Source organism: Aptenodytes forsteri, unplaced genomic scaffold, assembly GCF_000699145.1.
Source record: "Aptenodytes forsteri isolate BGI_AS27 unplaced genomic scaffold, ASM69914v1 Scaffold2, whole genome shotgun sequence".
In the NCBI taxonomy this organism is placed as follows: domain Eukaryota; kingdom Metazoa; phylum Chordata; class Aves; order Sphenisciformes; family Spheniscidae; genus Aptenodytes; species Aptenodytes forsteri.
Genome location: NW_008795695.1, coordinates 15,538,105 through 15,562,002, shown reverse-complemented (window position 1 = coordinate 15,562,002; position 23,898 = coordinate 15,538,105). Strand labels below are relative to the sequence as shown.

General features: G+C 37.3%; 1 protein-coding gene across 2 annotated transcripts in view; it reads left to right on the top strand.

Annotated features, from left to right (window-relative positions):
- Positions 1 to 8,796: 8,796 nt before the first annotated feature.
- USP9X (ubiquitin specific peptidase 9, X-linked) overlaps positions 8,797 to 23,898 on the top strand; it is a 79,952-nt gene continuing 64,850 nt past the window's right edge. Inside the window, exons 1-9 of one of the 2 annotated variants that reach the window (XM_009283035.2) lie at positions 8,797 to 9,045; positions 10,949 to 11,094; positions 11,399 to 11,478; positions 17,565 to 17,677; positions 18,451 to 18,669; positions 19,880 to 19,995; positions 20,270 to 20,521; positions 20,596 to 20,734; positions 22,357 to 22,509. In XM_009283035.2, coding sequence (XP_009281310.1) covers positions 8,950 to 9,045; positions 10,949 to 11,094; positions 11,399 to 11,478; positions 17,565 to 17,677; positions 18,451 to 18,669; positions 19,880 to 19,995; positions 20,270 to 20,521; positions 20,596 to 20,734; positions 22,357 to 22,509 — 1,314 coding nt within the window. In that variant the 5' untranslated portion in view covers positions 8,797 to 8,949. The remainder of the gene's footprint in view (positions 9,046 to 10,948; positions 11,095 to 11,398; positions 11,479 to 17,564; positions 17,678 to 18,450; positions 18,670 to 19,879; positions 19,996 to 20,269; positions 20,522 to 20,595; positions 20,735 to 22,356; positions 22,510 to 23,898) is intronic. The other variant, XM_009283036.2, reaches the window with a different exon arrangement.

Here is a 23,898-nt window from a genome sequence, read left to right as displayed (position 1 = left end):
TCTGTTGTCTCTTTCAGACTTTGTAATAGATCCCATTCTGTACGCTCCCAAAGCTTTTCATTCCCCTTTTATAGTGTGCTTCAGCAACTAGTAGAAAGCCGTTGATACCCTCAGTGCTCAGAAATTTTTAAATTTCCTCTTCCCTAGTGCTTTGCTGTAAAAATTCATGTCTTGCTGAGAAAAGCCTTCATTACTTAAGTGAAATTAAGCCTATATTTTTTGCTACCTGTAATACTGAGAATGTATTTTGATTTTTCCCATTGACTTTTGAGCATTCAATAATAATGCTCTTTGTAGCAAAAAGGCAGAGCAGTCCAGTTTGAATACGAAGTAATATTGAAAGTTAATTATCTTTTTTAAAATGAAGTGAGATTAAATCTTTTAAAAAAGTCTAATAGCGTAACATCTTGCAATTATTAGCATTTGGATTAATGCTTTAAGGAACAAACAGGGATCTTGAAGTGTTCTGGACAGTGAACTTTGCTATATAGCTTGGAGAGGTGTAACTATTACATCCATTTTAGCATTGGATGAACAGCTTGAAGTATTTGATATGGCCATGACCAAACTACAGATTTAATAATTGGAAATAAGCAACCAAGAGCATTTAATCAGTCTTTGCAATCTTTAGACGTACTATTTTTCTTGAAGTAGTGATAAGTAGACATGATACAATAATAATTACTCCATAGATTATGAAGTATCAACTGCAAATCTGTGTATTCCTTTTAATCTAGAACATTATTAAAATGTAAACATTAAACCATGATTTGTCCTTGCTTATAGTGTTCTACTGCTGCCTGTGAAGGACTGAGGTTGCAGTTGGACCCGCAATATCAACTCAGTCCTGATAGGCTATGTTGCCAAGAATACATATTTTGGGTTGCAGAAGGGCGGCCTCCTGCATAAATAAACTGCAGTGTAATTGGAAAAAAGTATAGCATTGTATTGCTTAGCAGCATGAGATTGAATCTGACTGTCTGAAACAAATGTGCATACTAAAGTTTGTGGGTCTGATTTTTTTTTTTTTAATTTTAGAGGTTGTTTTCTGTTGTAGTTTGTTCTTTTATTACAAGGTGAAAGGAAGTCTTGCCTGCTTCTTTGCATGTTCATTGTGAATTCAAGAAAAGGGCTGCATAGTAAGTGAAAGTCATAGCTGAAAACATTTAAGCAATTTTTAAAATAGACGTTAGCATTTTCCACATAGACATGACTTACTAAGTTTGCTTTTCTTAGGTTATAGCGCGTGCATTTACCGGTCCTTTTTTAATTCACTTGACTTCATTCTGTTCTTGGAAAGTCTGGTTTGTTTTATTGTTGTGACCAAAATTCTCATCTCCCAGCATAAAACCCCACATTATCTAGCGACTTACCAGTGCCTTGAATGTAGTTTCTTAATCACTTGGAAACGTTTAAAACAAGGCTGTACATTTTATGTCTCTTCTCCTCCTGTCATTGAGATATATTGAGTATCATTGAGGATACAGTTTCATACCAGTTGAAGCAGTGTAACTCCCACTGAAAGCTCCTGACAGTGAAGGAATGGTCATACTGGGTGAGAGGCCCAGTCTTGCTCAGTGCTCTGTCCATGAAAGTGGCCTGAAATGTACGCCTACAGAAAAGCATGGCAGCAAGGCCACAGCTCACTGAAGGGAACATGGTTAATTATCTTAACATCTGCTGGTTTTGTATGTAAGGCATTGACTGCTTTCTTGGTGCTGTATCTTTGGCATTCTTCTCTATTTACTGTCAAATGAGCAAAACACTTCTCCTTCAGAACAGGAATTGAAATTGACTTTTCTGTTTGGTAGCCAGAACTGTGTATGATCTGAAGACCTGACCTTTTGTTACATTATCTGGGCAAAAGCTTCACGTACCTTAAGTAACCAGTGGTACACCATCTAACCATTAAATGCCCCAAGAATTATTGGCAAGTTTATGTCTTTTAGAGAAAGACACTTGTTGCTGCTGTCCAGTTCCCTTTCAGGGCCTGACCTTCATCAATTCTTGCCTTGAAGAAAGACAGTCCTTTGAGTAGTGTAAAGGATTTCCTTGGGGTTTTTTTAAGTCTTTTGGGAAGACACTCCATGTGGAAACAAGAAGTTAATACATTTTGAATATGTCAGTTTTGCTGCCTTGATGTGCAGGGCCAAATACTGGGTTCTCAGCCTTAGCTTGAATACAGTTTGCTTTGGTTAGAATTTCTTGGGCTCCAAGCTTGGCATTTGAATGAGAATTTTATATTGAAACTGAAAAACTTTTGATGGAAGGGGGTCAGCTTTAGCAAGAGAAGCCTGAGGAGAGACTTTACTTCTAATCACCCAAAAAGGGAATCTGAGAACCATAAGCTTAGGCTGCTTGTTACACCTGAAACAGTTAAATGTAGTCACATTCTGCTCTTCATCAGTATGTCTCAGGTCTGGTTACATGAGAAACCAGTACCATTGTCCCATTTTCTGGTTGGAAATTTTTTTTTCAAAAGGTGAAATAATCCACGTGGTTTTGCTGTAACAGAGCTATGTTAAAAAAAAAAAATTGCTCTTTGTATGATTAAGCCTTCTATGTCTAGTTGTTTGGTTTTGTTGTTTTTTTTTTTAAATAGTGATGGGAGAAATACTGAATTCTCTGTCCCTGTTCTTGAATTATGCCACATGAGTACTTTAGTTCTCTTAACACAGGGTGTAACCATGGCATTTTCATTTCTTTGAGGTTGTTGAACTTTTTCCCCAAATCTCATTCTCATTAAGGCTTCAATGTTTGAACGTCCTCAGAACTTTAAATTTTCAACCAGAGCTTTGCATAAGTTCCCCAGTGCTCTAAAATATGGGCAGAAGACAATAGGATCAGGCTGTTGCACCTGTAAGTCTATAATACAGATAATATTAATATTTGTTGCTCAAGAAGGAGGATACATCATTGCTTAAAACTAGCATTTTATGCAGCATTGGTCTACAGTCTCTTCAGCATAGAATGCTGCGTAGCTGGTACTTGGAAGATCTGAATGCATTTAGATGACTCCTTTGAGACCCTATTTATGGGGTTGAGAGTTGTGGTCCCTCTGCTTTGCCCTTGACCTGACAATAAGCGGTGATGCTTTCTTTTGGAAGTGCACTTTCTGTGCTTTTGCTGCTTGCTTAAATTCATGTGAATGGTAGGTGTAGGAGCATCTTGTACGAAGTAAAGTCGCGTACCATTAAGTAGATGTAGCTTAGCTACACTTAGTCTCAACACTAAGCTTTGAAGTTTAAAAAAAAAAAAAAATCCGGAAAGAACTGAAGTATTCTGAAGTAAAGAGGGACATCCCTCTTTATTTTGTCATATGGTATTGAGGGCAAATAGAATTGTGCATTTTCATGGATGTTTCAAATGTTCCAGAAACTTATGCTGCCAGGTGTCTTAATTTCAGATGTATGATCTGGAAAGATCAACAAAAAAGGTTACTTGAAGTAACCTATTTTTCAGTGAGAATAGTTTTAGTTCATAACAATTATAGTTACTCAAAATCTTTTACTGTATCACTTAGAAATTTATTGCTTTGAAATAATGTGTTGGAGTCTGATGCAGTTGACTAAGTCCCATGTACACTCAGTTCTTTGCTAGGAGAAGGAATCTAAATTAATTGTCTTTGTAATATAAACTATTTGAAATAACCTTTTCTCTGATTGCTGCTTAAGTATTTTTTAAATATGGAAAGTTAGACACTTCTTGCTCTACTGAATAGTAGCTTAATGACAAGTTTTTCATTAATCACTGAATACATTTCCATTTTAGTGCATGTCAGTGTTAATGAGCAAATTGCTGGGACCACCAGCTTTCCATTCTGATAATATAAATAATTTCCTCCCTCCTGAAAGACACAAGGCACAGAGAAAAAAGAAAATGATAAATGTGTGGGGGTGTGTATAAATTGTAACTACTGAATTAGGTCAGTGTTACAGTTTTGGGGGAGGTGTTTCTAGAAGAGAAGGCATTTTGATTGAAATGAAGGAATAGGGTAGAAAGTTAGATTCCTAAGTCTAGAATTTTTAGACTAGAATCACATCATAACCCTTGTGATGAGTCAGTATTTATTAGGATTTTAAGAAGGCAGTTCCCAGAATCCTATATGAAGCAAATCTGTGATTCCTTTCAACCTACGATTTGTATTGCTGCAGTTAAGCTTTTTTGCAGTACAGCACGTATGATAAAAAAGCACATCTTCTGTGAGATCCCGTTAAGATAGGAACGTCATTCTATAAATAATGCTGGAGAAAATAATTTTATATCTTCTGTGAGATCCCGTTAAGATAGGAACGTCATTCTATAAATAATGCTGGAGAAAAAATAATTTTATTTTTTCTTAGCGTAGTTGTATGATTTTTAGAAAGCTCTGTTGTTACATGTTGAGTAGACTAGTATCCTGGCATACATTGTTACCACACTGCAAAGTAGATTTTTGTGGCATATGTCCTCACTTGTATAGAACCAGAAAACTTTATTTAAAGGAAAAATAGGTCTGTGTCCCTAGATAGGGCTTAGGTAATGCACATGAATAATAAATTGCATTTTGACGTCTGCTACTGTCATCTGTCACCTTGCATTTGCTTTTTTCTGAGATTATATGGTAAGTAGCTAATTTAGGAGAAAGGCTGTATGTATTGGGGTATTTCAGTTACTTTTGAGGGAGATGACTTTGAGAAACACAGATGAAAGCTGTTCTAGAAGTCAACCGTATTAGAAAATGATGTATGTTCCTTGATCATTATATGCTAAAATGCCATCCTTTGTATTTGCTGTTATGTGTTATACTGTAACAGAGTAATATGTACATATTTGCTTCTTATCTAGCACTTACCCAGGAACCTATGTCTGATGTTTTTTTCCTGGCTTTTGAAAAGGTGCTTGATTTCTTTTCTTCCCCAAACAAAATTAATCTATTCTGCCACACAGGCACAAGGTTGCTGGCTGTGGAAGCTGAGGTGAGGCTCAGATGTGCAGCTGTACTGAATGCTTGAGCCTGGAAGCAGAGGTCCTTCCCGGAGCGCAGTGCCGTGTCTGGCATCCTCTGCGCAGTCTGCTGGTGCTCTGCTGGAATGCTACTTGCCATGGGTGGTGTCTTCTAAATGGCGAGCATGCGGAGTCAAAAAAACTATAGTTGTCTTTTCCTGCTGTTACTGACATTACAAGGAGTCAGGTGAAGCAAAAGCTGACTTTCACTTATAATTCAGTGGTGGATCAGGGTGACATAAGGAGATGGCAAAAGCATGGCAAATCGGAATTTGCTCAGTTGGCAATCAAAAGCAAATGTCAGTGGGATTCATTTGACTCAGTCTTTGTAGCCTCATGCATTGCTTGATTAACAATGGAGTAGTTAGTTTGTCATTTAATAGGCGTCTGTCTCCATCTTGACAGTGTATCAAAACATCCATTCAAAGCTTTGGGTAAAGGTGATAATTTTTTTTTAACATGACTTAGTGTGCTGAATCCAAAATCAAATATAGTAGAAATGAGATGCATATAAAAATTAATATAGAGTCTTCATTCTAAAAAATTGAAATTGAATAGTCTGAATGAAAGAAGTGATGGGAATTTGAAATTTCATGGTTAATCAGTGCTAGAGAGATTAAAGCAGTAGCGTGTTCTCTGCGGGCATGCAGTTTGATGTTTTCTCTAAAACATAAATGGTTAAATCAGTGGCTGAAAACAGGACTGATAAATTACTCCCTTCTAATACTGTTTAAAATGCGTAAATTGGATGATGATTTGTGCTTACAAAAACATATTTGAATACTCTGTAATTGGAAGGAAAATACCTGAACAAGGATATCCTTGCAATTTAGAATATGCAGATACTACAAGAAGCAATCGGACCATTTATTGGAGATGGGGTGTTTTTAGTTAGCTGCAGCATAACTTGAAGTTACTTTTGTATCTCTGAGGACATCACACAAATGGGGGGGAGAAGTGATGAACTCACTTAAGAAGTTGGCCTTGTCTTATGCACATGGCCAAGCCATTGAACTTCTCTAGAGGCCCTGAAATACACTTTTCTGGGAATGTAATTTAAGTAATATACATAGAGTATCATGATTAGAGTCTTAAGCAAACAGTCGCTAAATAAGAGGAAGAAAAAGTTACATTAGTCCTTTATGTAAATGTTCTGTATTTACTAGTGTCTACAAAATTCTGTGTATTTTAGTTACACAGATTTTGTTTTACTCTGTGAATTTACAAGACTTTGAATAAGTTGGTTATTTCAGTAGTAGTTCTCTTGTATCTCCTAGTTAAATTATGTCACTTGTCTTGAGCAGAAAGGAATTTACAAGAATGCTTTGCCCAGACCCTTCAACTAAGCACAGAGGCAAAATCAGAGGGTAAATCCACACTAGTGTAAGTTAGTCTAACAGGAGAGCTGCAGTTTTGTCCTGGCTCCCTGGGTGGCATTAGGATGAGTACTCTCTGGCCTTGCAGTACACTAGTTCAGGTAATTAAGGAAACTGAAAAATAATCACAAGACTTTGAATAAGTTGGTTATTTCAGTAGTAGTTCTCTTGTATCTCCTAGTTAAATTATGTCACTTGTCTTGAGCAGAATACAAGATACAAGAATGCTTTGCCCAGACCCTTCAACTAAGCACAGAGGCAAAATCAAATCCACACTAGTGTAAGTTAGTCTAACAGGAGAGCTGCAGTTTTGTCCTGGCTCCCTGGGTGGCATTAGGATGAGTACTCTCTGGCCTTGCAGTACACTACACTCTTTTGTAGTTTTGGGGGGGGGGGGCGTTGTTGTTTCCTTTAATACTCTGAACTGGCTCACTTCATGATAGTTCAGCCAAAAGCATTAGAATAAGAAAGAGATGAGATTGAAGCAGCTTGCACTTGATGTAAGTTACTGTGGAACCACAGCTGCCAGTGGTCGCTTCTTTCTGCTGTTTAAGCCAGCCTAGACCAGGATTGCTGCTGAAAGGAGCTGTTTCACCCTTTTCCTGCTTCTTTGCTACCTCACTCCTTGTGCCAGCACAAGTTTTTGTGTGGCGGTATTGTGAACCAGACCTGCTAAGGAAGAATGGTGGTGATTAAGGAAGGTTTATTGTGGTGGTAGTTGGCTTAGGGCTGTTGAAAAGTACAATGTAAGTTGGCAGAAGTTTGATTTCATTGGTTTATGCAAGTACCTAGAAGCCTCAATCAGGTAGTGCAGGGGAACTGACTGCATTGAACTGCAGTAGACTGCAGTGTGTGTATATATGTGTGTGTGTATATGCGTGCAGTGGATATATATATATATGGCAGGAAACTTAGTCTTGCTAATACTTTCTACCTAGTGATCTTTCTAAATGTCAATAGAAAACAATTAAATACTCAGGAAGGCATTTAAAAAAGACCACCAATTAAAATAAGTTCATTTTTAAAAACGCATTTAAAAAAATCAGTCTCTTCCTAAAGAAAATTTGAGTTGGTAATGCCTTTGTTCTGGACGTAGCAGGCTTACTAAGACCTATGAATATGAATTCTGAAGGGTGGGGATGGATTACAATTGACTGTATTCAAAGAATACAATTTTGTTCAAAAGTGAATGTGAAGTGACAATATTAGAGATTTCTAAATTTGTTGGTGCTGTTAATACTGGAGACTGGACAGGGGAGGAATAGTGTATTCAGTCAGAATTTTTATTGTGTATGTAATGGCTTGCAAATTTGCACAATTTAGGAAAGGATTTTAAAGTGTTTGGAGAAAGATAACAGCATTGAAAATTAATTTGAGATGAGACAACATAATAAAACACTTACAAATATGCATAGTGTTACAGCAGAAATTTCACTCTAACTTGTTAACTTCAAGCTTTTGCTGATTGAATCAGGAACTTAGCACTGCCAAATGAATCTTGCTGAAAGCTCATACAATTCTTTCTACCACCCTACTTGGCTTTTGAACTTTCCGAGTACTGTTGTTGTTTATGTGGTGCTAGGAAGTCTGAGTTGCTCTGGAAAACTACGTTTCGTCTTCCGTGGTTATACAATGCCCTGTGGTATAGAGTGGAATCGCTGCTATAACTTAATGCAACTTTTTATTTCTGTATTTAACAAAATGAAGTTGAAATACATAGTGATTATTGAACTGTTGGTGTATCATGATTACAAGATCAACAAATAAATGCGATGTCAGAATTTTCTTCATATAATCCACTAAAATACTTGGTGGGGATGTGATGGGCTTTGTAGTGGGCCTGAAAGTCCAGACCCAGGCTTTCATAGGCACGTGCTGGAAGAGGGGAATACAGGTCAAATGTGCTGGGTAAATACTGATGTGCTAATAGAAGAAGTTTGGCTGCAGGGTCTCTATTAGTCTTAGGTGAGGCGGAATCAATCTCTTAATTCCCTCTGACATCTGCAGTTGGACAGTGTCAGGAGAAGAGCATTGGAAAAGATGACAAATTTAGCTGTTTATGCTCTTAACCAGGTCATTTCTACATAGACCTCGATCAGCACCTTGAATTCAAATTGAAAATCTACTGTAGCAATTCAAGCACAACAGAGTCAGAGTAAACAGCTGCATTTTGCATGTGTGTCAGTTTCACAGTAGTGTACAGGTGTAATTATCAGTGTAATTTTTACTTAGAACATTAAAATCATGTTGAAGATTTCAAATATTACCTTCTTCTGATGTCAGTTGTACTTAATAAAAAGAAATACTAAGTCTAAAATAAAAGATTCTTTATAGCGGTGTATTTGTTTTTGTAGTGTTCTTTTCCAGGTATTGATTACTTTTATATGCATGTGTCAATATAGCATATTGTCTTTCTCTTTTTTTTTCAGGTTATGCAATGGTCTCTGCAAGATGGCATGTTCTTGAGTTGGAGCATTTTAAGGCAAGCATATGCTGGTACTTCAACTTTACTAAGTGGACTATAATTTCTTCTCTCACAACAACTACATAAGCAGACAAAATTGCAAAGATCTGCCCTGTGTCGAGTATGACAGCCACGACTCGTGGCTCTCCGGTAGGAGGGAATGATAGCCAGGGCCAGGCTCCTGATGGACAGTCCCAGCCTCCTCTCCAGCAGAATCAGGTATGATAATTAACAATCAAGTTGCCTAAAAATAAAGGGGTTAGTTCTTTAGAAATAGTGTTTCTGAATTATTTGAGTTTGTATATTCCTAGAGACGTCCAGTTAAGTTAGGTATTTTTTGTGTGTCTGGAAGTACAAAAAGATTTTGAGGGATGACGGCAGTGCTATTGGCAAAGTAGATATAGTTAGGGAGCACTGCGTTGCAAAAGATGCTCCTTTTTCAGGCAGTGGTATAGTTCTTTCAGGCATATGTATTTTGGATAAGAAGCCTTCTTGGAATAATATCAGAAGCTTCCTCAGAACTGCATTGTAGATTTACCTGCCACAGATCGGTAAAACTATTCTCTGTGACTTCAGTTTATGCTCAGTTCTGCAAAAGCACTTTTTGGATAAAACAGCTCACAAGCAGGTATAAGCTCTTTAAGACCAGCTTCATCTAGGTCTCCATTCATCGTACTAGACTTCCTGAAGAACTTAGCATGTTTCTGTTGAATGGGTTATCCTGCTTTCAGAGGACAAGCAAAAACTTTCAAATACTACGTCATAATGTGATGATTCTTTTTTGTTGGGGAAAAAATACCAGAAAAGATGCTTTTAAACAGTGCACCCAAACCCGTTTAAAAGAAAAGCCACGCTTTGTCATTTAATTCAGTATGAATATGATATTTGTTTAATACCTTAAGGTTTAATGGTTGTTACTTCCTGAGAATGAATTGTTCTTTGGAACATGTGTGGTGGGCTGACCCTGGCTGCCAGGTAAGCCCTCACCCTGTCGCTCACTCCCTCCGCCTCAGTGGGATGGGGGAGAGAATCAGAAGGGAAAAGTGAGAAATTGTATGGGTTGAGATAAAGGCAGTTTAATAAGTGAGGGGGTAGGGGGGGAAACAAGTGATACAAACGCAATCATTCACCACCAGCTGATGGATGTCCAGCAGTCCCCAAGCAACAGCTACCTTCAAAAAAAACCTCCCCCCCTGTTTTATTGCGGAGCGTGACACTATATGGTATGGAGTATCTCTTCGGTCAGTTCAGGTCAGCTGTCCTGACTGTGTCCCCTCCCAGCCTCTTGCCCACCCCTAGCCTACCTACTGCTGGGGAGCAAAGTGAGAAACACAAGGCCCTGAATCTGTGCAAGTACTATTCAGCAATAGCCAAACCACTGGTGTGTTATCAATACCGTTTTGGTCATAGATCCAAAACCCAGCACCATACAGGGTGCTGTGAAGAAAATTAACTCCATGCCAACCAGACGCAATACAACATGTGAAAAATGTTCTTGAGGTTTTGGTCCTTGCTTGTCCTCCTAAATCGTGCTGTTCTGATTTGAATCTTTATTATTGTCAATTCATACTATTTCTATATATGAATAAGCATGCATCTACAAAATGCATTGTGTTTTGCATAGCCCATCAAAGTGGGCTTAACTAATGTTCTTGGAGGTTGGTTAGTAGCCAGCTGTAGTAGCATTACTCATTTTTAGCAAACTTTTTTAGAAAATGTTTTTCATGATCGTTTTCTTCTGTGCTGTTGCTGAAATTTGTCTTTCTACCTAAAATAGTCATCTTTTCTGCAGAAGATTTGTAAAAATTGGAGCATCCCTGTGGTCTTTATTTTCGCCTTCTAGGTATGTGGTCTGCTGAAAGTAGTAGTCTGTTACAAAAACACCCACTTTCCTCACTGGGAAAGTAGCTTAATTTTTTAAACTGTCAAGATAGAAAGCATGTAGCACACTTTATGCTCTAGTTTTTGTTAATAAATCTGAAACCAAATGATTTTATTATATTTTATGATGACAGGTACTTACTTCAGATGATTCTTTGAAACACAGTGTGAAGGAAAAATGCCAAAATAAGTGGTACCTAAGTGCAGGCAGTATTTAAAGTATTTTCCATACCAATTTTAGACTTCTTCACCTGATTCTTCCAATGAGAACTCCCCAGCTACCCCGCCTGATGAGCAGGGCCAAGGAGATGCTCCACCCCAGCTTGAAGATGAGGAGCCTGCGTTTCCACACACAGACCTGGCAAAGTTGGATGACATGATCAACAGGTATTTGCACACTTTTTTCAGAGGGTGTAGAGTATTTGTGCAAATATCTTGATAGTGGAACCAGGATTCTTGCATCTTTGTTTCACTGGATTTCTTGAAATACTTTTTTTATTGGGTTAGAGTTGTAAAGAGAAAGAGGCTCAAATCAGAGGGTTGTCTTTTTTTTAAATAGAGTGCTCATCAGGGCCTTTAAAAAAATGTATATTCTTACCCTATATTAAAAGCATTATGAAGGGGCAAGGATTCTTGATTTTTAGGAAGCACAATTGAAATACAGGGGGGTTTGTTTTGTTTTTGAATATAGGCCTCGATGGGTTGTTCCTGTATTGCCGAAAGGGGAATTAGAAGTTCTTCTAGAAGCTGCTATCGACCTAAGTAAAAAAAGTAAGCTGAAAAGACAATGATTATTGGGCCAGTGTGTAAAGTCTTTTCTTGTTCTTTTGAATCCCTGGTGGAGGCTTAAAAATTCTTAATTACTTCTTTTACAGCCCTGGTCCTGAAGATTGTGTCAGAGTGGTATGCGGAACCTTTGTAGATCAGAAATTTTAGAAAGCCATCAATGTAGTTAGAAATTAGGTGCCTTAGCATGAGTAGGGAAGCTGAATAAGCTCACAGCAATAAAAATCTTGTCATTCCTGTCTTACCTGTTTTCTGTATTCACTTTGATATCAGACCTAGTGGGTTTGGTCTTTATAACAGATACTAAAACTCAAAGAATTCTAGTTTTTTTTAAAATAAGTTACTAATCTAGCTTTCCAAATGTCTTGCCATAACTTTTTGTTCAAATCTGGCACATACATACTTTTGAGAATACTAGAGAAAAGTTGGAATTTTAAACAGCATGACTTAGACTAATAATTCTACTGTATTGCTTGCTGTGTCTGATTTGCTTGGAAGTAGGAGGGTTCCGTATCAGGACTGTGTATGTGTTTGCTAAATTGTACTACTCAGATTGACAAGTTTGTCATACATTCTGGAAAGTTCTTTTGTCCTAGAAAGTTGCTTTGGTCTCCTGTTCCGGTCAGTATTTGTTGCCCCAGTATTTGAGTAGTACCAGAAGTCAGATCAAAATATTTTTCTAGGAGATCTACGCTTACCAACTAGTTGTGTTTTAAATATAGTGACATACAAAGTGCCTGTTCCTTACTTTTGCATAGCTGGACCGGGACGACTTCATTTCCATGTTAATAAAGGTTATTCTTAGGCAGTTTTAAGAATAAAAAGCTGATTGTGGTCGTCATATTCTGAGTTACCTTGATTGTTTTCTGTAAATCTTTCTTGCTTTGGAGCACTCTCTGGAGAAACAAAAGTTAGGGTACATACTTGTGATCCAAGGATAATGGCGTGTTGTTGCCGACACTGATTTATCAGCCGTAGTTGTGCTTGGAATTGGCTTCTTTGCATGTAGCTAGGTCTGGCAGGAATCCTAAGGTGAGTGTAGAATTTTCAAGTGATTGCATCTGTTCAGGAGCAAAAGAAATGCCAACTTACGGAAAGAAAATGCAGCCATCTATGTGTCTGGGCTGTTGGAACAGTGCAGTAAAAAGAAATTCTCTGTGATTTGTGATAGAGGAGAGGTATGTACTGCCAGCTGTTAAGTCATCTTTAAAAAAAACAAAAGCAAAAAACTGTCAATGCAATGAAGTAATAAGAGCAGAATGAGGTTTTTGGCTATTCCTAATATCAACGTACTTCTCCAAAGCGTCAGACTTAGTTGAAAGTTCCCAAACAAAAAGTCTTCTCTTTTTCCTCTTGAAGTTGTGAAAAACAGTGTAAATCTAGTCATGTGCTTTATGCACTTTGATTTTTATTGTTGTTGATGTCCAATTCTGAAAAGGGCTTCTGCATTGCTATTTAATTATCCTTCCCCTTGCCCTTTAGATGAATTCCTATGTGTGTACGTACGCAAGGATTATTGGCTAAGGAGAAAACAAGGAAAGCCGCTAGAAGTAGTTGTTTAACTGTGTTATCTTTACAGTTACATCCTAGTTTTTTTTTTTTCCTCGCTACTTGAAGTTACATGATGGCTAAGATGGTTCTTTTAAATAACTTTCAGTGCTTAAGGAATATGATATGGTGCTCACTTGGTGTAACTGATGCTGGGTAGCTCAAAACTTGGCAGACACTTTCGGAGCTGTATATATAGAGAGAAGTAATATAAATTATTCTGTTGTGTACATTTTCTGATAGATCGAAAATGTGTTCCATTATCTCAGTAAGATCTAAAATTGGACACCTTGCTACCCGTCTGTGGGCATTTTTCTTAATCTGAGGAGTTCTGTTTCAAAAGGGAAGAACTGAAAGGAGAAATTGAAAAAGAACCAGCTGTTGAATTACATAAATTTTATATTGCAGTCTGTAACTCATTTAGATTGTGAAGCAACAAAACCGAAAAAAGCCTACTAAATTTTTTTATCAAGCAACATTTTCTAGTGGTTAGGGTTCTTAAGTAACTTTTATTCCTAATATTGCCAGTGGGCATTGGCATTCTGGAGTGATTCTGGGGTAACTGCTGTCTTTGTGACCATATCTATAAAATAAGAGTGATATTTGCATCCTCTTTAAATCTTTTCAGGAACTGAAATTGAAAGGGACATAATTGAACTGAATTGAAAGTACTCATAAGAATTAAATGTCATTACCACCTTCAAGTACAAGGAGCAAATTTGACAGCGTAGTATGAATCCTGTCTAGACTGTGACTTGCATTATTCCTGGCAGATGCATTTATTTATGGAAGATTATCTTTTTATGTGTAGGCATCAATGTATTATTCTTCATTAAGCAAGCCACAAGAGTACCAAATGATAGTCTGGAGTTACTTGCTAATAGAAGAAGACCTATTTGAAAAATAGCATTTAATAGCAAGACTGATGTTTATCTTCACAATAATTCTGGAATACGTACAAAGTGTTTTGAGTAATGAGATTTGCTCCAGAAATAAATGTCAGTGAGTTGGATGCTATAAATTTAAAAGTAAAAAAAAAAAAAAGTTTGTTTTAGTGTTGGGTTTTTTTATAGGCTAGAATATTCTCCACTCTTTCTTTCAAAATCCCCTCAACAACTCTGCAGTGCTCCGCCTTTGTTGTGGGTTTTATTGCTCCTAATGTTTACATTCAATTTTTAACATGCTGCCAAAACTTTCCAATGTGACACGCACAAGCAAGGTGCAAGGCAACTTCTAGAATTTGTAGCTTATTTAAACTGAAATGAGATTTCACTGCACGGAGTGGGAAAGAGTAGAGAGGCAGGCCCTAGAGCCTCAAAAGAGGGGGAAAAAAAAAAGTGTGCGTGCATGAGCACACATGCATCCAAAATCTAGGCAGCCCAATAATGGGAGTTGTTTCCAGCATCCTTTCTAAAGATCATCTCTCTCTGGATGATCCGTCTGCATTTCTGTAGGACCACTCTTGAGTTCCTTACTGAAGCTGTATCTTCTGCGTTTTCTTGAAACGGTTATTTTTAGCCATCTATCTAAAGCAAGGACATCAGATTTGTGTTGTCATGTTCCAAAGTTTCTTAGCCAGTATTTGGGCTAGAATCAATTCAGTGAAATGAACTACAGCAGGGCCGATGCAGTGTCTTGGTGTAGAAGAACTCTCATATTCCTGATGATTAAGAGTTACTGAAAGTCTGCCAGAATCTGAGTGCCATGTGTAGCCACTGTGCCCATGGGCACGTGTGGGTTTACCTAGAGCTTACTAGCTCCAGGTCACTGTCAGTTCTGCAGGGTCTGAGCCAACCCTTACCAAGCTGCTGAAAGGTTTCTGTGCTGCACTTCCTGAGGCTCCAGATCTGGGGAGGCTTCACTGGCACAGCGCCACACCAGTGTGTGGAACCAGCTCAGCTCTGGGGTTGCAGCTACAAAGTTGTGTAATCCAAAGTCCTGGAGAAGAGGAGCTGGGTGATTTTGCCTGGTGCCTCAGTGTTCCAGCCCTATACCGTTGAATACCCCTCAGATGCATGAGTTTATCTACAGTTGCATCTGGGCTGACAAGTTTTGTGGACCCAGACTGTTTCTGCTCTTGTGGCAGGGTTAATATACTCTGCATGGTTTATCTGGCAAATTGACCGCTTTTAAGCGCAGGTACAGAAATGAAATGGCCCTCCATTCTTCCTCCAGTCCCCTAATTGCAGCTCCCATATACTGTATATTGTACATCAACTTTTCCTTTCATATTCATTTTCTTCTCACCGCATAAATCCATTTCTCCAACTTTTCTCTAAATACTTAGCTCAGGGCTGCATGCACACACTTACCTGTTTTATTCTTTCTTATCCTTCTCTGCCCTCAGAATTTGGACAACAGGGAGAAAAAGGGCTGCTTGTGGTCTTACCTAAAAGTTAGTGATACTGAATCTGATTCAAGCAGTAGATGCCAGGTGTCTAGTGTAATTGCTGTTTCCCTTCTCACTATCTTTGGATTACTCTTGCTTCCTCTCCCAACCTGCTGTCTTCTAGGACTTCTGTACCCTGCTTTTGATTCTACTCTAGTCCTTGTAGACACCTAGCCTTCATTCCTTCCTTAAGTGTAATCTGTCGTTTCAGCAGTATGCAGCATTGTGGGAGAAGGGAGAAGGCGATTGTATGTCCAGGAGTCATACAAGTATCTTCTAAGGTTCTACATCTTCCCCCTCTTTCCAAGTGCAGTGAAGTACAGAAAGGACAACGTATTTTGAAACATACTGTTTTGGTATTCCTGAACTTGGTTTGAAATATCTTGCTGACTGAAGCTGGCCAACCTTTGTGGGGGGAGATGGTCCAAGAAGTACTTGAAAGTTTGAGATATTTCAGTGCAGTATACTGGTACTCTGAGGAGCATTAAAATCACTTGAGTGCCTGCTTTAAATTTGTATTCAAGAATTAAATTCACTGTTACATTTGGGTTCAGAAAGGAACATTTCCCCTAGGTCAAGTAGACCACATTGGATACCTTCCCTGTCCTCTGTTATGTATAGGGTGAAGTTGTCATCTTTACCTCCTTGAGGAGTGAGTTTAACCAAGTCCTTTGTTTACTGCAAATGCCTAAGTTTTAGGCAGTGTCTATCTGTCTTTTTTTGTCATGTTGTCATTGCTGTGGCTTGTGGCCTTTTGTTACTGGTAACACTATGTAGTAAGTGTAGTAAGGGATGTCAGCTATCCAGACTGCAAGCTACGTAGGAAGATAACGTGGAGTTTTTATACTTGGCCGCATAGTGTATATCATGTACCTCTGGTAGTGATAAAAAGAGGGGACACTGGAGTAGTTTTCAAGGAGGTGATGGGCTCTCCAAAGATTCCTGCTTTACTCGAGTTGCTTGAGAGCTGCATGCAGCGTAAGTGTATAGGCTAGCAAGCCCTGTTACAGGAGTTTGGAAAGCCTTTGTAGTGTGTACTAACAAGCAGGGCAGATGTTCTGTGACCACTTTTGAAAGGAACCTTTGTTGTACAGTTGTTTGTGACTATGAGGAACTTTAATTTGATAACCCAAATCAATCCTTCCCAACCAGTGGAAGTTACTGTCAGGATGTCTCGTTAAGGAGGTTGCGGGGGGTGGGGTGGGGGTGGCGGCAATAATTTTTGTGAATCTGGGCACTGTAGGCTTGTTGAATGCTAAGATTCCCTGATTGAAAATTAAACTTGTTCTGTAAAGAAACTGTTCAGGCAGGTCACAGTTTTCTTTTTATAATATGCCCAGTGGCTTTCATCGTTTCCAGTGCATACTGATACATGTTCAATATATTTTTCTGTTGACTTTTAGCCCTATTTAGATTTTCTAACTGAATTTTTGAAGGGGAAATACAGATTTCTTGAAATACTGGGTTGTAAGTAACTCCAGAGTTTTCAAATAGCTAAAAGAAAAAACTATGGAGCACTGTTCTTTAACTTTAAACTTGACATGGTGGCTGCAAAGATTTACAGCAGTGTTGGGGTCTAGGTGTGTTGGGTCCTGATAGCAGAATTACAAGAAATTGTACTCAAGTGAGGGTGAGAGACAGAAGGATTCATGTTTATTTTTGCAGGTTAATTGTGTCTGGGAAGCTGAGCAGGTCTCACCCTTTCTCCTCTTCACTCACTTGAGTTTTACTGGTAGCAACTAAACAAGAGAAGAACATAAATGTGTGTATACTAGAAAAATGGAAGATAAAGAATGTACTTATTGTTATTTTTGCTACTATATCTTTGAGTGTTAACAAGCATGGGGGGAAAAATGAAACCCTATCACATGTGTTTAAAATAATTTAAAAATTATCTAAAGGAGTGCAATTTTTGAGGTGGCTTTACTAGAACATTAATCTGTCAGGTTTTTGTGCATTCAAGCTTACGTAAGTTTGTCTTCATCCAAGGCTTCTCTTCTTAAAAGAATTCTGAAACTTTGAACGCCAAACCTTTGAAGTCCAAGTCGCTACTTTCAATATTTAAAAGTTCGTGTAACAACTAATGAAATTGCATATCTAATAGTTTGTTTTTTTCTTTTCTATTTTAAAATAGGCCTTGATGTCAAAAGTGAAGCATGCCAGCGATTTTTTCGAGATGGGTTAACAATTTCTTTCACAAAAATCCTTACAGATGAGGCAGTGAGCGGCTGGAAGTTTGAGATTCATGTGAGTTTTTAAAGTTGTGTTTCTGAAAAGCATAGTGATTTAAATGAGGAAGGAGACTGCCTTTTTGTGACTGAAGAGACTGCAGAGACTGAATGTCATTTTTGAAACTCATCTCAACAGACAACTGGGAGAACTTTTGTATACATGGCTCTTGGGGGGTGGGGAAGTCATCCTTCTATCATTGTTTCATCTTACTGCCTCTGGTGTTTTTGGAAGGAAGTAAAACATGAAAGATGATATGGGGAGGAACTGAACTTTGTATGTTCAGTAGTGCAGCTCTTGTTAGGCAGGCTGTCTTTGGCCAGATGTCGAGACCTGCTTATTTTTATGTGCATGCTAGGACATGAAAACTTACTTTTTTTAGTAAAAGCTTTTAGCAACCTGCTAACTTCTGAATGTTTGTAGCAGCTGTTTGAATATAAAAACTACCTGTTGGATGGCTAGTCACATGCCAAATTAGAAACTGAAGATCTTCATAAGCATATTAAAATCTGTGAGAGAAATGGGTGAAAGAAGGAAAAGTTAATAGTTCAGTGGTGATTCATGAATGTCTCAACCGAAATTTTGTCTTTTTCCTAAATTTTATTTTTAGCTGAAAACAGGTAGTTTAAAGTTTGTTTAAAGCCTTTATTGGAGGAAGTGCAAATAAAAATACAATGTTGTAAAACTGTTACGCAACTCTGCATACTAGGTACAAATGGTTCAGAGTTTATAGTTCATATTCATCGTACAGTCACCTGCCATATTCTTGGCTGTTGTTTTTTACTTAATAGAGATGTATTATTAACAACACTCATCGACTAGTGGAACTTTGTGTGGCCAAGCTGTCCCAAGATTGGTTTCCCCTTCTTGAACTTCTTGCCATGGCCTTAAATCCTCACTGCAAATTCCATCTATACAATGGTACTCGTCCCTCAGAAACAGTTCCTGCAGGAGTCCAGCTCGCTGAAGATGAACTTTATGCCCGTCCTCCTGACCCACGATCACCAAAGGTATGAGAGCATTTTCAGACCTGTATTTTTAATTTTATGTAGTGTTACCTAATTACACAGTAGCCATAGAGAAGTGTTTTTAGAGGGGAATCCCCCTTCCCGCTTCATTCTCTATATCACCAAGATGTTCTGCTGCTTTTCACTTGTGCATTAAATCACGATCAGTTAAATTTCTCCTTCTAACTTTCAGTCTTTGGTCCACAATCAAACTGTGTCTTGTGTTTCTGTGGTAATCTGGCACAACTCTATTGGAATGCCATTCCTACTATGTTAATTGGCTTGCTTGTATTTGCCAGTTGATGGGTTTACCTTCTCACTCAACATGGTTTTGTAGGTGATGTATTTTGAGGAGGAGATTACGTGATAAAGTAGGAATTTTCTCTCCCTTTTCTTATAGCTCCCAGTGATGAGAGAAATGGTTTTAATTGGACATGGGATGCTAGTGTCAGTGTGGCTTTGGGGTTTGTTTTTGTTTTGGCTTGGTTTGGGGGGGGGTTGCTGGGGTTTTTTTGGGTGGTGGTTTTTTGTTTGGGGTTTTTTGGGTTTTTTTTTGGTTTGGTGTTGTTTTTTTTTTAACTGGCAGTGCAGATTAGTAATCTGTTCTGGTTCTTGGGTCTCAGTTTTTCAGAATTGTCATCCAAATGACGTTGGTACAACTACAGGAACGAACTGAATTATATTTTTGTTGCTTTCTTCCCCTTTTTTTTTCCTTTTTAGTAGAACTGCTAGCTATTGATATGTAAGAACCAAAGATAAATAACTGTGTCCTTGGACTTCCTTGCATTGCTAACTGTGTTTAGAAGAATGTTATTTTGCATTCTTACTGCTTTTATATACAGCATTATCACATCCAGGACCAGAAAAAGAATACCAGAATCGTCATGCGTTTTGTAGTAACTTAGCAGCCAAAGATGAACCTGAAGTATAGTAATTTTTATTCCTACATACGTGGTAAAATTCTTTGACTAACTAATATACAGTGTCTGGTTTTTGACATGATAACGGGAAAGATTGTGTTGCCTATTTCTAAGTATTTCCTTAAAACTGAATATTTAAACTGTATAGGCAAGTTCACTGTCAATTCTATTACCTTCTAACAGTTTGTTGTGTTAGGACTTTTTCAAAGCAATTTTTATTCTAACAGGTACTTGAAAGTATTTCTAGATGGTAATTTGTAAATGTCAGAAAATAACTGTTTATTATATCGCAGGGTTGGCTAGTAGATCTTATCAACAAGTTTGGCACGTTAAATGGATTTCAGATCTTGCATGATCGCTTCATGAGTGGATCAGCATTGAATGTTCAGATAATTGCAGCTCTCATCAAGTAAGTTTTTTAAAATAATACATATTTCAAAAAGTTGGACTAAGTAAATATTAGTATTTGCTAAATAATACTAGTAAAATATTACGTTAGCGCAAAGCTCAGTCTTTCCTTGAAGCACTTCCCCTCACTCAATCTCTTAACTAGTTGTGTTTACCTTCAACATTTCATGTGCTTGTGAATAGATTTGAATTTCTTGAATGATTTGCTCCTTACTATCTTAATATTACACAACTACCGATTATGGCACTTTGATCCCTTTTTTCTTTCTTTTTAGGCCATTCGGACAATGTTACGAATTTCTAACATTACATACAGTGAAGAAATATTTCCTTCCAATTATAGAAATGGTTCCACAATTTTTAGAAAATTTAACAGATGATGAACTGAAAAAAGAAGCAAAGAATGAAGCCAAAAATGATGCTCTGTCAATGATAATCAAATCTCTAAAGAATTTAGCTTCAAGAGTTCCAGGACAAGAAGAAACTGTAAAAAACTTAGAAATATTTAGGTTAAAAATGATACTTAGGTAAGCTACTCCTAATATGATATGCTACTTCTGACACTTTTTTCCGCACTTCTTACATTTAATTTCTCCTACAGGTTGTTACAAATTTCTTCTTTCAATGGTAAAATGAATGCACTAAATGAAGTTAACAAAGTAATATCCAGTGTGTCATATTATACTCATCGGCATGGTAATCCTGAAGAGGAAGAATGGCTTACAGCTGAAAGAATGGCAGTAAGTTCTCCTCTTCACTGAAATTCATTGAATAGATTTTCTTCCTCCTTATTACTTTACTTGTAGAAGTAGCTATATATTATGGATCCTGCATGCACTGCTAACTTTCATATCTAGTGTTATAAACAGTAGGTGTCATGTCATGGTGATAAGTCATTTTAATTGTAGTCTTTCTGTGAAAAATTGCTGTATTTGTTTCAAAACTGCTGTTGAGAATTATTTTCAGTGCTGCTAAAAACATGCTTTAAAAAGGGATCCTTGAATAGTATGGTTTTTATATGGTGTTTAAAAAAAAAAAAGACAAACCTAGATAAAACAGGTGTGATTCATTTGAAACTTTAGTGCCACTGTACCTAAAAATTGAATGTTCATTTAAGTAAGGATCTAGTCTGGGTTTTGTGCTTCGAGTAGTTTTTTCTCATTAGAGTTCTAAGTGACTACTCTGTTTTTCACGTTTCAGAAGCTGGATTCTTTGGTACAGAAAGTTCTAGATACCACATTTTATTTTATTTATTTAATATTTACATACTTGGGCTACTGTTTCATGCTTGACCGCATATGTAGGGAACTATTAAAATGAGCTTTTATAAAGTTAAAGTAAGGACAACTTTCTCTTCATCTTTGTGAAATTTAATTCTGTTAAGTGATTTTTTTACACTGTTCTGCCCCATCTTTGTGACTGGCTACCTGTTGTGAGGTTTATAATCTGCAAAAGGACTGCTGACAAAAGAAGAATGACTGCAGTTTGACTTTTTAAAGCAATAGGAGGAAATACATCTCTCTTACATACTCCCTATAGTTTGGCATCTCAGACAAGACCTCTGTTTTTAAATGGAAACTTCTAGATTTAAGTATTTCACGAGACTAGCTTGAATATTGTAAGTCTGTAATCAAGGACACTGTTGGAAGGTATGATGCTGTGTACATTTGTTTTGTTTTTCAGTGCTCAAAGCACACACTGCTTTGCTTCAGTCAGAACAAAAAATACATGACCCTAATCCGACTCTGTCAATGACATCGCTGAAAAACATTGCATCTACTTAAATAAGGCTTGAATATTTGCCTCTAATTCAATTAGAAGCATTTAAAAAAAACCCTATATGTGGCAGTACTTAAGTAATCTAACCTTTTTATATTTAAGTCCTTGCTTATGCTCTTTTTATGTAATATACTGTAGGCACACCAGTAAAGCTAGAAGTGTCTCAAACAGTTTGGTTTTGATATTTAATGATTGTGAATTGGAAGAGAAAAATTTTGTTCCTTGAATAGAAGATTTAACTGTTCTTCCTGTTGGCTTTTTATGTTTTTGAAGTTGTTTGAACATTTTTATGTTTTGAGTTCATCATTGTAATATGCCTGAAAAAATATTTCCCCTTAAGATATCACAGTGTCTAGTTTTTTGGATTTTTTAAAATGTTTTTTTTTTTTTAAAAAAAAAAAAAAGAGGAAATGAAAGTTAAGAGATAAATACCTTCCTGTGCTGCAACTTTCTCACTTCTCCCAAGTAGAATATTGTATACAAAGTCATTAATCTATACAGGTTGAAATTTTTCTTTTTAGCTTAAATATCAGTGTCAACACTCCAATAATTTGAGGTGGCACTACTTTCTTTTTATATTCAGGAATGGATCCAGCAGAATAATATTTTATCAATTGTGTTGAGAGATAGTCTTCATCAACCTCAGTATGTAGAGAAGTTAGAGAAAATTCTTCGTTTTGTCATCAAAGAGAAAGCCCTCACTTTGCAGGATCTTGACAACATTTGGGCTGCACAGGTAAAGAATTCAACTGTTTGTCTGCTACTGCGCAAGAGGGATCTTGTTCTGTGTCATGTATTGAGCAGATGATGATGACTTGTGCTTCTTATGCTTGGTGTTAAGACAAAACTAAAGAAAATTTTGAAATCAAATGGTGTTCTTTTTTGAAGTCCTGGACCTCAAAATTGTCTTCTCAGGTGTCTTCATTAGAAAGGTTCATTTACATGTGTATGTAAAGTCTAAAGGAACAGTTCAGAACGTGGTGCAAAGATTATCCTTTTTAAGTATTAAGGAACCCTCAGCGTTGAGCGAAGTCTAGATTATGAAAGAACATGATACATTATGACTTAATATTTTAAAATGCATTAAGAATATGTATTGCTAATCTCCGAGTTCACCACAGTTGTATAAATTTTTCCTGGGCAGAGTGCTGTTAATCAGGCTTATAATGACTGTTCTAGAAGTTGTTTAACAGCAAATTCTTTCCTTTGTGTTGTAATGATTATTTTTCAAAAATTATAAATTTTGCAATATTGGCTTGTTTACTGAAATGATCGGTGAAGCTGGGCTTCCTAGCTGTGGGCTGCATGAGTTTAGCACACAAAAAAGGGCAGCTGAAGAGACAAAATCATTATTAATTATTGAGTAGACAGAAAATAAAAGGTCATTTTAGGATAGAAACAAGCATGAGTACATAAATCCTTGTTCATAAGTAATTGGTAGTGAAACTCTAACTTAATTGTACAAGTAAGCCCTTAGGCCAGTCTTTCAAGTGTGGGAAGGCTAAATCCAGTTTCCAAGATAGAGGGCTGTACTGGTTTTGGCAGGAATAGAATTAAATTTCTTCATAGTAGTTTATATGGGGCTATGTAGGTAAAGCAAAAGATTTACCTGTTAAACTCTCTATCTCAACCCACAAGTTTTTTCCCTTTTACCCTTCTGATTTTCTCCCCCATCCCACTGTGGGGTGGGGAGTGAGTGAGCAGATGTGTGGGGCTTAGTTGCCTGCTGGGGTTATACCATGACAAGGGCTAATGCAGGAATTGGGTAGTAGTATATCCCTAGTTTATGTGTGTTCACGTTCTTCTGAAACTGTAACAGTTTGGCTTAAGTGGACTTATCCAGGTGTCCCTATTTTCAGGCATGCTAGTTCCAGGTTATGTTTAAAGCACTTGGGACTACACATGATGTAGTGGAGGGTCGACTTGAGATCTCTGGTGTTTCAACTAACTTCATAATCTCTAGACTTCAATTCCAGCATGATAGTAACTGCACAGGCTGAAACTCAAGAAAACCTTCATTTTTCTCGTTACCCCTAAGTCCTGTTCAGAAAATTACATCATGCAACAGAGTAATACACAGATTACTTGAATTAAGGTCTGTCATTGTACTGTTAGTTTTCAGCTT